This window comes from Mixophyes fleayi, chromosome 7 (assembly GCF_038048845.1).
Source record: "Mixophyes fleayi isolate aMixFle1 chromosome 7, aMixFle1.hap1, whole genome shotgun sequence".
In the NCBI taxonomy this organism is placed as follows: Eukaryota; Metazoa; Chordata; class Amphibia; order Anura; family Limnodynastidae; genus Mixophyes; species Mixophyes fleayi.
The window spans coordinates 53,373,187-53,386,604 of record NC_134408.1 but is presented as its reverse complement, the minus strand read 5'-3'; the positions used below and the strand labels follow the sequence as shown (position 1 = coordinate 53,386,604).

Below are 13,418 nucleotides of genomic sequence, written 5' to 3'. Positions count from 1 at the left end.
TTGTTTATAGGAACATTTTATACATTTGTGAATGCCTTTGCCTGTCAAATCAATGGATATTTTTGGTTTAGTGATCCTCTTATGGTTCGCCTTGCAAGCTGTAATTACATGCAGCGTGTGACAAAGAAACTGACATAAATGAGTAATTGCTATTCTTTACCCAGTGACCTCAATCTTGGTATTGTGAGTGCTTTGTTCAGTTTAAGCCCATGTAACTTGTGGATTTGTACAGTTTTGTGGGAAAATTGTAATTTTACTGGTCCCTGAAATGTCACTTTTTTCATAAATTAAAAACCCTCATGGTATAATTACACAAACAAATGGGATCATTGCAATGTTATATATTTGTTATTTTAGTCATTCACTAAACGTATACCTCAGTATAGACAAATTTGAAAAGCCTTTTTGTCATGAACATAGAGAACTTCTGATTTATCCCTTATAAATAATTAACGCCAGTGTAAATATGTTTTATCAAATGAATCCATTGATAAGTTTAGTTAAAGTGTAAAAAGAGAGTCTGATGTAAATGTATTTGATGGCTTTGCACATTACATTGTGAGAAGATAGGAGTGTCACCTGGGGCAGCTTCAAAGAGCTTCTGCCTGGTTGTGACACCTGAATAGACATTTAGGTACCTCCCAGCATGTGGTCTGGCTCATTGGCCATGTGCTGACATAGGCTATATGTAATATAGACAAAAAGAATTCCGTTTTAAAATATGCCCTTTTAAAATCAATAAAAGTAGTAATCAACCACATGTTAGGGTTATTAGGGTTAGGAGTTAGGGTTAAACCTAACCTTAACCCCTAAAATACTTCTTACATGACATAAATGACAGGCGGCTATGTCCATCGCCACTTTAAGCCAAGTTGCGGTTGGTGATGACGTCAATTTCTCCAGCCGGCAACACAGCGAGTCGTGATCTGAAGTAATCTGCATTCCGGTAAGTAGGGTTTTTTTGCAGGTCGGTGTACTGTTCAGTCGGAATCCTCATGTCGTCGTCTTCTGTGTTGTGGTAGTCAGTACCGTGAAACTAACTACTACCGCAGACGAGTACGATCTCTCACTTTCAGTATTTTGGCTTCTTAACCAGAGTTGGCTTCAACAATTTACACTATGTAAAATGGGAAAAAGTTCTGTACAGAACAGGGATCTGGCCAGTAGCAGCTACAGGAGTCAGAGGACACTCCTATTAGTACACATACTTAATTGAAGGAACATATAGTAATAAAATCTGTAACTATTAATCGTTTCTATGGGTCAGGTTTCCTATATTGGAAAGGTCTGTCCATAGCTGTGTTTTTGATACGTAAACTAACTAGTTTTCAAGGTACATGTGTTCACTATGAGAAACAGCAGATGTCATTATATAGATGTGTTTAGCGGAGGCCAGTGGAGCTAATTTCAAACAGACAGTATACTGAAAGCATCTACATACCGATCCGTTGCATTGTAGCAGACATTCAAATATAAGCTTAGCTGGCACACAAGCAGATAGACAAACGAGTAGTGGGGAATAAGCCGAGCCGGCTTGGCAATCAAAGTGGGTAGTGGGGGACTAAGTGGGGTTGGCCTACATCAGTTAGGTAGGAAGAAGTCAGGTTATACACAGTAGCACAGAATGTAACAGGAGCAGAACAAACAAAATAAGCATAGACTTTATCAGGGATTGCCTATTTATAGGCCCAAATAAGAAACTGGAACCATGATGGATTTGTCTGAGGTTCTACTGACCATCTTGGTTAATGGCAAGAGCAAATGGTGGCCTCTAGTGGATGAAAGTCAAAATATTATATTCCTAACAGCTCCTTTTAGAATTGCTGAACATTTTCTGGTGCAGTATGTTTTCTCATTGTCCCGACCACAACAAATACTTCAAAGGAAAAAAGGCAGCACTATATATTGATGCAAATATGTTTATTGTGCAAAATATATAAATAATCATGGCATAACAAAATTACAGACTAGGGAAAGAAAAAAATCTGTAATCTTTTCAGTTAATACTATAAAACATTGGGATGGAGAGAAAATCCACCATGATCCACGCAATTCAGAAAATAGGGATGGGGGGTTGAATGCACTACAGGAACCGCAGCTATTTAATCACATGCCTCATTTAACACACACCACCTGTCCTAAAATCTTTATTACAGCTCCTCTCAATGTCCATTAGTGCTGAGCAGCAGCTGGAGAGAGTGGTAATGGTGGGGATTCAGGAGTGAAGAGAAGGATACAGTCTACTACAACGAAGGAGAGTATTCTATGCCAAAATATAGATGCCGCTATGAAGAATATTTGTACTGTGACATTGTTAGGTGGTGAAGATGAAGGGAGATGTCCTTGGCAGATTAAAGAGCACAGGTAGCGAAATACATGGGGACGAGGCAGGTGCAGCATTGCTGAAAGCTTTAAAGGTTAGAACCAGAATTTGGAATGCACTGAGCAGTCAGTTCAAATACTGGGGTTGCAACATTAGTGAAATGAATAGTAAGAAGAATAAATCTAGCAGCCACATTCAAAACTGAGCCATTTTATCCTGGTTAGTGAAAGGTTAAAATAATAAGTGATGGTCAAGGGCATGGACTAGTATTTTGACACGGACTTTAGTAAGATATGTATAAGACTTCACTATACTCATTACATGGATCAATCACCCCTTTACTGTCCTCTATGAATTACATAGCTACAGTCTACAGATTTATTGTAAGAATGGCAGCCAGTCCATTTTTTAACATTCTGTCAGTGAATTTGCTGTCTCCTTTACATGTGATTCCATAAGAAATTACATAATCTATCCACACTTACAGTAAAGAACCCTTTCCTATGATAATGGGGAAAACGCTTCTTCCATTTCTTCCTCTTGTCCTCTGTATTGTTCCTGGTATGAAAAGTTTATCTGACAATTGTTTGTATTGACATCCGATGATGTATTTATAAATATTAATTAGGGTTTTTGAAAGGTGCTGTTTTCCCCCCAAAGTAAACAAACCTAGAAACATCTAAATAGATATTCCCCATGCGGTCTTTCCCTATCAACCTCACGGGCCCATGCGCCAGCGTGGACGCACACTAAGCTGTTGTGGAACATTCTGTCAGAGCACCGAGCTTGAGTAAAAAAAAAAATGTACTCTCCCTAAGATTAACCAGCCCAATGCTGAATAGCACCAGGGATATCCCCACACCCCTGGAGCAGTGAGTATGGGTAATTATAAAAAGTGGCTTTAAATCAGCATTTTTTCCATGATGCACTAGAAGGCCCAGCATGCCCAGGCCACCATTAATGGTTTTCACAGGTTGGTGCTTGTAGTACTACAAGCATCAGCATACCCATGGCTATCAGGGCACACACATGCCCTTATTGTTTGCCCACCCCACCCCCTCTCCCATTCTGCCTCTCTAAATGTAGAGACATGCAAGGGCGAGATATGTCTCTGTATAATAATTGTTTCTACATATTTGTCCAGGGAAAGAGTGTAAATTGAAAATATAAGCTAGCTCAGAACTGATAGAGTTGAGAAGTTGAACCTTCAATGATTAAACTGAAAGAATTACTAGATAGGAAGAGAACCAAGAAAGGCTAGTGACACTTAGACCAAAAGACGAGGAGACAACGCTATATAAAGCTTACACTGTAAAGACATGCAATACTTTTTACCATGTTGAGTAACACAGCATTATGCTCTGTACTACTTATTGAGGGAAATTCAGTTAATTCAGTTGCTAAGGGTAGTTCTGTATTAAAAAAAGCTTGTGTGTACAAATTGGTCAAAATAAGGGGTCATTCTATTATTATTGGACACAAACATTGCAATTATCCATTTAAATGCAGTGTGGACAAATATTTAAAGATCTAAGCATAATAGGGAGGAAAAGTATACATTTCTCAGTTTGAAAGCCCTTATATCCAGGGTAATTGGACAGACCTCACCAGTCAGATATCCACAGCACCTTAAGGATTTATTCTTTACTGACACCTGGCATTTAGTGCTCATTTCTGTGAATTGTTTATTTGTGACTCCCGATCTGACTTTCTGCTTCTTTTGTTCATGTTATTTACTGTTCAAGTTTAATCCTAAAGTAAAGTAGCTGCATAGAACTTGCTTACTTTTCTCACAGAAGACTGTTTGTTAACGGTTGTCTGCAGCAAAGCAAAGAGATAAGATGCATGGCGAGTTAAACTTGAGAAAAAGACCTATTGAAAAGGCCCCTTCTGTTTATACACACAACTGTAAACCATATATATTCAGGTGAAATAAGTATTGAACACATCAACATTTTTCTGAGTAAATACATATTTAAAGTGGCTACCAATATCTGCTTCCCAACGTGTCTGAGTCGGGGTCTTGGAGACTGGGTCCAGGGACTGGAAATAGCGGTACCAGAATGTTATTCCTCCCCTACTACCCGCCTTTGTTAATCTATCTAAAACTTGAGCTGGTAATGTGGATAAAGCATGGGGGTTCTGGAGGCTGCCCCCACCCAGTGTCTAATTCGCATATATTTAAACAACTCAGACTGAGGCAGATTATATTTATTTCTAATCACGTCGAAAGGGAGGAAAAGGGTCTGCGCAAACATATCCGCCAGAGAGACTATCCCTCTATTTTTCCATACCGTAATATTCATATCCGGCATGAGTTTCGAAAATGCTTGGAGGGAAAGATTACTGGAAGGGAGTACAACGTCCTTGTGTGACCTAATAAATTTATCCCATACTCGTAAGGCATCTGAGATGGAGAGTAATTTACGGGCACCCGGTGGGCAGTCCGGCCCAGGAGTCCAAAGGAGATCCAGCAAGGGGAATCCTGCATATAGAGCCCTCTCGATATCAACCCACGGCTTAGCTGCATGAGGTAGCGACCAATCTCGGAGGCTAGTCAAAACACAAGCATCCTGGTAAAGCGTTAAGCTGGGAAGCAATAAGCCGCCTTTTGACTTTGGCCTTACATACGTTTGTATGTAAGGAGGGGGCGTTTCTGCCTCCAAACATATGACATCATCAGAGTGTGGAACCTATTCATCATTCGTTTTGGTATGATATAGGGTATGGTACGGAAGATATACATAAGTTTTGGTAGTAGCATCATCTTAAAAGCCGCAATGCGCCCCAGCCAAGAGACCTCAAAGTCAATCCAATTCTTAGCCAGTGAGGAGAGGTGAAGATAAATCGGGGAAAAATTAACTTCAAACACCGCAGATAAATTTGCCGGGATATGAATACCTAGATAAGATAGGGAGTCTTTAACCCACACAAAAGGGAATTTCTTTTGTAAGTTTGAAAGGGAAGATTGTGGTATATTAATGGGAATGGCTTCGGATTTTGTTATGTTCAATTTATCAAATGAGGCTTCGCTAAACCGGTCTAGAATGTGCTTCAAAGTTATCAACGAGGTCTCCGGGCTGGTTACAAACAGTAGGACATCATCAGCAAATAGGCATACCTTCTGCCTATATGGAAGGATGTCAATACCTGTGAAGTTATCTGCCTGCCGGATTGTATGGGCCAGGGGTTCTATAGCCAAGACATACATTAAAGAGGAAAGGGGGCACCCCTGCCTCGTGCCATTAGTGATGGGAAATAGAGATGATAGGAAACCGTTACTGAAGACCTTAGCGGAGGGGCCTTGGTATAGGGCTAGTATGGAGTGGAGAACTCTTCCCTGTATACCAAACTTGTACAAAACCTCCTTCCTGTACTTCCAATGAAGTCTATCAAAGGCCTTTTCTGCGTCTAGAGAGAGCAAAATAACTTCCTCCGAGGACCCAGAGAGGAGGTCCACGACATTTAATATGCGTTGAGTGTTATCTGAGGCCTGGCGGCCTACTACAAAGCCTACCTGGTCCGGATGTATCAGTTGTGGTAAGAGGGGATTCAGACGATCTGCTAGCAATCTAGCGTATATTTTCAGGTCTGTATTGAGCAATGCTATTGGTCTATAGTTCTTACAGTCTGAGTGGTCCTTGGCTGGTTTTGGTATCGTAATAATCTGTGCTTCCAACATCTCTGTTGGGAAGCCTCCGCCCTCTGAGACACTATTATACAGGTTAGTAAGGAGAGGGGAAACTTCGGTCCCGAAGACACTATAGAATGCATTAATGAAACCATCCGGGCCAGGAGCCTTATCTTTTGGGAGGGATTTAATGATTCCCTCAACCTCTCCCCGGGTCCAAGGAAGATTAAGCAATTGTAAGCTATCGGCATCTAACACGGGAAGGTTTAGGTGTTGGAGGAATGCGGAGATGGAGGCCTCAGATGGTTTAAAAACATTATCGTCATCCTGGAGGTTATAGAGTTTAGAGTAGAATTTGGCGAACTGGTTAGCTATGGCCTCTGGGTTATATATCTTGTTACCTCTAGGACCATGCAGTACTTTAATGCAATTCCTAGCTTGCTTGCCTCTTAATTTACAGGCTAGGAGACGACTGGCCCTATTACCCATTGTATAGAATTTTTGCCTCAACTTGAGTAAAGAGGATTTCATGCGAGATATGAAAATGTTATTTAGCTGTTTCCTCACCTCATTTATTTCTCTTTGTAAGGTTTTAGATGGGCGTGTTTGGTTTTGGAGCTCTAATCTCACTAAGTCAGACTCGAGAGTTCGCTGGCGTAGGAGGTATTGCCTCTTTAACCAGGCCCCGATTTGGATAGCAGCACCCCTAACCACCGCCTTCAGGGCACACCAATGTGTCGAAAGGGAAGTGTCAACTGGGTTGTTTAACTGGATATATTGTGACAATGCCTCCGATAGAGCAGTCCTAGCCTCCAGTGAAGTAAGTAGGCCGGCATACGCCAAGGTCTTGGAGGGGCTATGGCAATACATAAACTCCAGGACCATTAGATCGGGGCATGATCAGACCACGTAATAGGGAGGATATTGATGGAGTCAGTATGCTGGAGTGTCCACTTATCCGACAAAATCATGTCTATTCTAGAGTAGGTGTTATGGACCATTGAGTGAAAGGTATATTCTCGAGCACCCGGACACTGCGCCCGCCAAATATCGTAAAGGTCGTATTCCGCCAAGAGCTTACGGAAAGCAGTAGAGGGGCCAAGGGTAGGGTCAGGAACGGATGACCTCTGAGGCCTGGACTTATCAACCTTCGGGTCCAAGGTCAAGTTAAAGTCTCCCAATACCACCAAGTGGCCCTTTCGGACTTTTTGTATCTCCTCTTACAAGGCCCTCAGGAAGGGAATTTGCCGGGAGTTTGGCGCATATAGTGAAACTATGGTTATTGGCTTGTCTTCTAGGAGCCCTGTCAGGATGATGTACTTCCCTGACTTATCTTCTAGTTTTAAATGAAGTTGGAAATGTACACGGGCGCTAAAGAGAACCGCAACTCCATTTCTTTTAAAGGGACCATTTGCAAAGTAACCTAACGGAAATCTCGAGTCCCTCAACTGCGGTGGGGCATGGGAGGAGAAATGGGTTTCTTGCAGAGCCACAACGTCTGCTTTTTGTTTATGAAATGTGGTGAGCGCTAGGCGCCGTTTGTTAGGGGAGTTAAGACCTTTAGTGTTTAAAGTGAAAAACTTAACCATAATCTAGAGAGTCATGGTGTAGCGATGTACTGAACGAGAGTAAGTATTGCATTAGAGATTTCGTTCTGGAGTGACTGGGGAGAAGAGGTGGGGGATTAAAAGGGGGAGGGGAAAGGGAATAGTAGTGGGATGGGCTGACCCGAGGAACTGGGTCAGAGTATTTGCCACATGGGTAAGAGTGTGACAAATTATTTAACATGTGGGGGGTCGTTGGAACAAATTCCCACCCGCGGAGCACCCAAAAAGAAAAAAAAGGAACAGCGAAAGGAATTATAAATAGCAATAATACATTGCAACAACCACTAAGAAAGATTTAGCACAGCCTCAATGGGGCGCAGCTGCCTCTGGGCCCCCATGGGAGCAGTCCCTTTCTGACCCAACCTCCCCGTGAGAGGACCAGCCTCCCGCGGGCAGGCGGGCCACCGCCAGGGGTAACTGTCCTTGGCACAAGGCTAAGCTTCTACCCCCATGGGTACCCCGACAGCCATCTCCCAGACTCAATAAACTCGATAAAACATATCTTAGTCAAACGAAATTGCAAATATTACTTATGGTTATACTTATCAATTCAGGACTAGGTCCCATGAAACTTCAACCTAGAGAATAGGAATGCAACTCAGTCTCTGGAAGCCTGGGACCGTTCGGCCTGTAGAGGGGGCCTGACTGCAGAAGATCCAGACGATGTGGAGATACGCCATTCCTCCAACAGCTTGGTGCCTGCCTCCACGGAGGAGATAATATAAGTAGAGTCTTCGTAGCGAACCAGCAGTTTCACCGGGAAGCCCCATTTGTAGGTTATGTTGTTGGCCATCAAGCTGACGTGATTGATTGTAGACTTCGTCTTTGGTTAATGGTGGTAAGTGAGAGGTCCTGGAAAAGCTGAAGATCTCCGAAGGATGTCTCGCTGCTAGGGTCCCGAGCCGCTCTAGGGATCGCTTCTTTGATATGATAGAAGTGGACCCTGAGTAGAGTGTTCCTTGGGACATTTCCTGGAGCAGTACGTGGGCGCGGGAGGCGATGTATACGATCTATCAAAAAGTCTTTAGCATCCAACGATGGTAAAAGTCTGCTGAATAGGGAAACAGCATAGCTCTGAAGATCGGCATTTGCAACAGATTCCGGTATGCCCCTTATCTTAATGTTATTTCTGCGAGAGCGATCCTCCAGATCTGCGACCTTTTCTCTTAGGGACAGGACTTCGCTTTGTAGGGAGTTATGCGAAGAGCTAAGAGCGTTGTGTGAGGAATAAAGGTCGTTATGCGAAGAGACCAGTTCTCCCATCTTCGTCTCCAGATGGTCTGTTCGATCTCCCAGTTCTGTCACATCAGTTTTCAAACCGCCGATCGCTGCCTTTACCTCAGAGGTCAGGTCCGCCCTTAGTGCAGTCAGCATCTGGTGTAAGGCACGAACTGTCAGTGGTGCATCTGGGGCTGTGTCAGGGCCCTGGTCAGGCAGTGCAGCTCTCAGTACGGAAGCTGCCGGCTCTGATGTCTGTCGTGACGGCGACGAGCCTTTTGATGTAGAAGGCGAGGTCGTTATCGATTTCGGTTTCGGTTGAAATTTGATCGGAGGGGCCAAAGCAGTAGTAGTAGGTTTAAGCTTTTTAGGAGGCATGGTTACCTAGGCACTGCCTCAGGACCTCAAGATCTGTAGATAAATTTTGCGTAGATGGAGTCTCAAGAGGGTACCCCGCGGGTGGGAAGGTGCTGAAACACTTCAAAAGGCCTCCATTGGACTGCACAACCCTGTCAGGGTCATAGAGGGGAACATCTCATAACAGAGGGAGCTCACTGTCTGGCTCGGCCTATGCTCTGTCTGTAGCCAAAGGGGAGAGACGGGCTGAGGTGGCACTCCTGTTGCCTGAATCTTTATCAAGCACTCCTTGGTGATGTAGGAGGAAAGAGGCATGCAGGCAGTTACCTTGGTGGCTCCTTGACTCTCAGCAGTCGCTGGCCGGAAGTTCACCCCTCCGCCGACCGGAAGTTAGTGCCCTGGAGCTCTGGAGAGCAAGCAGCGTCCCCCAGGATTGAGAGAGGCTCCCCGAGTCCGCCACCGCCTGCCCCCACTCACCACCTAGATCTGCTGAGTTCCGCTGGCCAGGATGGGCAGAAACAGCCTGTCTCCGCTGCCGCTGCCTAGACCGGAAGTGCGGAGGCACGGGCACTTCCGGTTTTCGTGAAAACTCGATCCGGAGGCTCCGGTAAGTGTAAGGGGGTGTCAGGTGGCTAGGGGGGGCCCCGAGATGCCGGCAACGGCCCGTAGAGGGTCCGGCTAGCGCGCGGTCGTCGCGCCGGTTCTCCAGGTTAGACTCTGAGCAGCGGGAATCAGGTGGGGGAGACTCTGCTGCATTCGCTGGGTTCCAGTGAAGCTCTGGTGTCTAATGATGTTGCCCAGTGAGTTTCGGGGGGTCCGAGACTGCTCCAATCCCCGCAAATTGTGAGGCCAAGGGAGAGCTCCAGCAATTCCTGTCCTTCCAGGATGGCTGCCAAACCACGCCCCCGTGTGTACATATTTTTAAGCTATTGACTATTTAAAAAAGTTTAATTTAAATAAACTATTTTTTCATTATTTTATTTATTTTCCTTTTTTTGCCCATCCTGAGATGGCGATAACAGAAGAAATATTGCAGCGGTACCTGTATCTATTACCAACGGTCCCGCCATGATAGATAGTGCGATAACATCTGTATTTGCCCTTGAATAAATAGAGCCCATAATCTTAAAAATCTATTTGTCTTGTAGTGTCTTTACAGCACAAAATAATGATTTGTCTGTTTACTGTGCATTATATGTAGGCAGCTTTTTCCTAGTGAATCTGTTTTTTTTATGACTAGTAATTAAATATATTTTTACATATGTCCATGAAGACAGTGTGTTCTTATTGGCAAATTAAATCTAATAAAGAATAATCCAGCCTACTTGTTTTCTATTTTGTTGCTACATGCCTGGCCTTATCTGCTCTCAGCACATTGATTTATGAGCTGTATTGCTTACCATGTGTTTACATGAGCTTCAATTTCCTAACAATATTCTTTCCTATCCTCATATTTGCATATCGTTTACCTAACCCCTAATTTGTTTGTCCTTGTTACATAGTAAAGTAAAAAATACACATGCATCAAATTCACATTTTCATAAATGTTTTTTGTTGAACCACAGAAAAAAAAATACCCAGTTTGATAGTCGCCAATTTAGCATCACAGGTGAAAAAAGAAGTCCTTCCTGTCCCAAAAAAACAGATATATCACCTGGACCAATATCCCCCCCCCCCCCCCCCATCCTCTACTAATTATATAGCTATGGATATCATTTCTAGTAAGAAAACCAGTTGATCCATTTTTAGCACCACCTCATGTGTTAAGGAATTCCACAGCTTAACAGTAAAGAACCCTTTCCTATGCTTATGGGGAGACAGTCTTTCGTCCATTAGTAACTGATGACCTCTTGTCCTCTATATGCTCCTTGTTATGAAATACTTGCAAGACTTTTCTTTGTATTGACATCAGATATAATTACACCATGTAATTATACATGTAATTTGGATTACATATTTTTCCCAAAGTAACCAATCCTTGTTTTTCATACCTCTTTACAATTTAACACTTGTATTCCCTTTATTAGCAATGTGGTTCTCCTGCTTTTTTAAAAAGCTTTTCAGGGAGATTTCACAAATTTGCCCGTCTCTCTGCAGAAAAATGTATGTCCTGCTTCGCCCTAAGAGCATGTCTATAGCTTGTCTGTTATATTGTTATAATTTTGCTGTTTAATGTAATAAAAATACATTTGCATTTGTAAGTTAATTATAAATTAATTTGCCCTGTTTCATAATTATTTCCCCGTCAATTCATAAGTCATTGATGCCTAATCTTATGTTCTGAATAGCAAGATAGGTTAAACTAGCCTATACGAAATGTGGCAGTTTTTATATGTTAAATAAATTTAGACGTATAAGAAATAGTGCCCTATTGCTTACTGAACCTGGTTCCTTTAATAGGTTGATGCCATTTGGGCCAGATGCATAAGTATGTTTTGAGTGTAATTTCCCTCCTCCTTGTAAATTATATTTTATTTTATTTTTTTCAGGTTATAACCATCCAGCCCTTATCAAAGTTCTACAACAGCCGCAAAACTTGGTAAGTGCAAGAGTATCTAACCAAATACATGCAAAAATAAGATGCCAAATTAATTCTACTATGATATATTCAGTCATATTATTACATTTCTAGGTCCTGTCTCTCTAGAAGCAGAGATGTGGCTGAATATTCTGTATACATCTCACAAATGTAGGGCCTGAATCATTAAGGTGCTCATACTGTGCGCATTGTGCGTTTGTTTTATAGCGCAGGTAAATCAGCGCTGCGTACTCCCGAAGTCAACAAGGAGCGGATCTCAAGTTGCGTGTGGTGGTCTCTACGGGTGTAGGTTACTCTGCTCTACTAGATCAAACACTGCAGGACATAGGTACAATACCTATGTGGAATATAAAATATCCAAAGAATGCACAGAAAAACTAGAAATATTGAATTAATGTTACCTGTCAATAATATAGTCATTTATGATTAAACATGGAAATGTAAACATTTTTTTTTCTTTCGTTGAAACATATATATTGGAGTGTTCTTAATGTCTACTATACATAAGAGACATTTTTCTAGTTGCTCCTGATTGCAAACACATGTTTTAGAATTCATCCTCGGCAGTCATCACTAGTATCTGACACTTAGACTATACCTCTAGCTTGGAGCAAGAGATACGGCAGAAAACCAACTTACTTCTGTGTGCGCCTGAGTTTGACTTGGATGTGGCTGCATAAGAACGCCTTTATTGTAAATTGCCTATGTGCAGCAGTCCATCGCCCACCTCGTTCCCAACACAAAATCGTAGGCTGTAGCAAGTGTCGTTGGGGCTTGAAGATGACTTGGACCTGGCTGCGTTCTGTTGCGTATCATCTGGTTCTGAGCATGTGCAGAGTAATTTTGTGGATTATACGCACAAAATCGTCAGATACGTTCCTTAAAGACTCAGGCCCATAGTGTTTTATAGTAAAATGTGATATAGCGGGGATGCCCTTATAAAGAGTTCACGTTAAAAATATGAATCAGTATATTCATAGGCATAGAATATAACACCTCCAGCTTGACTAAAGGGAGAAAACAACTAAGTACCTAATGAGTTTGCAGTGAATTTTATTAACATTACATATGTATATGAACCTCTAAAAATATTGTCTTTGATTTATCTGTTGAAGCGTTGAAAGCTAGTATATGTTTTGTTTTGTAATAACTTTTTTTGTTTTAGTCCGTAATAACTTTTTTGTTTTAGTCCTGTGGTCTGCTGTGCGACCACAGGTCTAAAAATAATAGTTATAGGTCATCTATGTAGGTTTGTCAGGTAGGAGACATGAATAGGAAGTTAGATTTGGTTACAGATTTGTGTACGGAAGAATGTTGCCTAGAGTAAATCTTTGTGAGAGTATGTAAGTATTATGTGTGTTAGTCTCTGCTACAAGTTAAACAGGTTTCCTTCCTGACTTGAGGTGTTTCCTATTTGACTCTAACTCCTTTCTGTTTGTATCAGAAATAAAGTAGCAGCGATTACTTTTTACATTTTGAGATTCATTTTTGCTTCTTCAGCACATCCCCACATATAGTGTTAATTAAAGCAGCAATCCCATCAAAAGAATGAGGTATGTTTTTTTCAGTATAAATTACTGTGGCAGGCTATAAGAGTTATCTTAGTCATTTACAGTTTTTTTTTGGTTTGTTTCTTCAGGCGGCTAATAATTATTTAATTCTATTTGCATAGTGTCATGTGACAATCATGGCAACCTCAGTCACATTATGTATTGAGCAGAGAGGCTTTGAAATGCCCATCTG

The 13,418-nt window shown here is 42.1% G+C and overlaps 1 protein-coding gene across 1 annotated transcript in view; it reads left to right on the top strand.

Annotated features, from left to right (window-relative positions):
- Nucleotides 1-13,418, top strand: part of ABAT (4-aminobutyrate aminotransferase) — a 120,372-nt gene that overhangs the window by 66,505 nt on the left and 40,449 nt on the right. Inside the window, exon 6 of the mRNA XM_075179840.1 lies at nt 11,626-11,675. Coding sequence (XP_075035941.1) covers nt 11,626-11,675 — 50 coding nt within the window. The remainder of the gene's footprint in view (nt 1-11,625; nt 11,676-13,418) is intronic.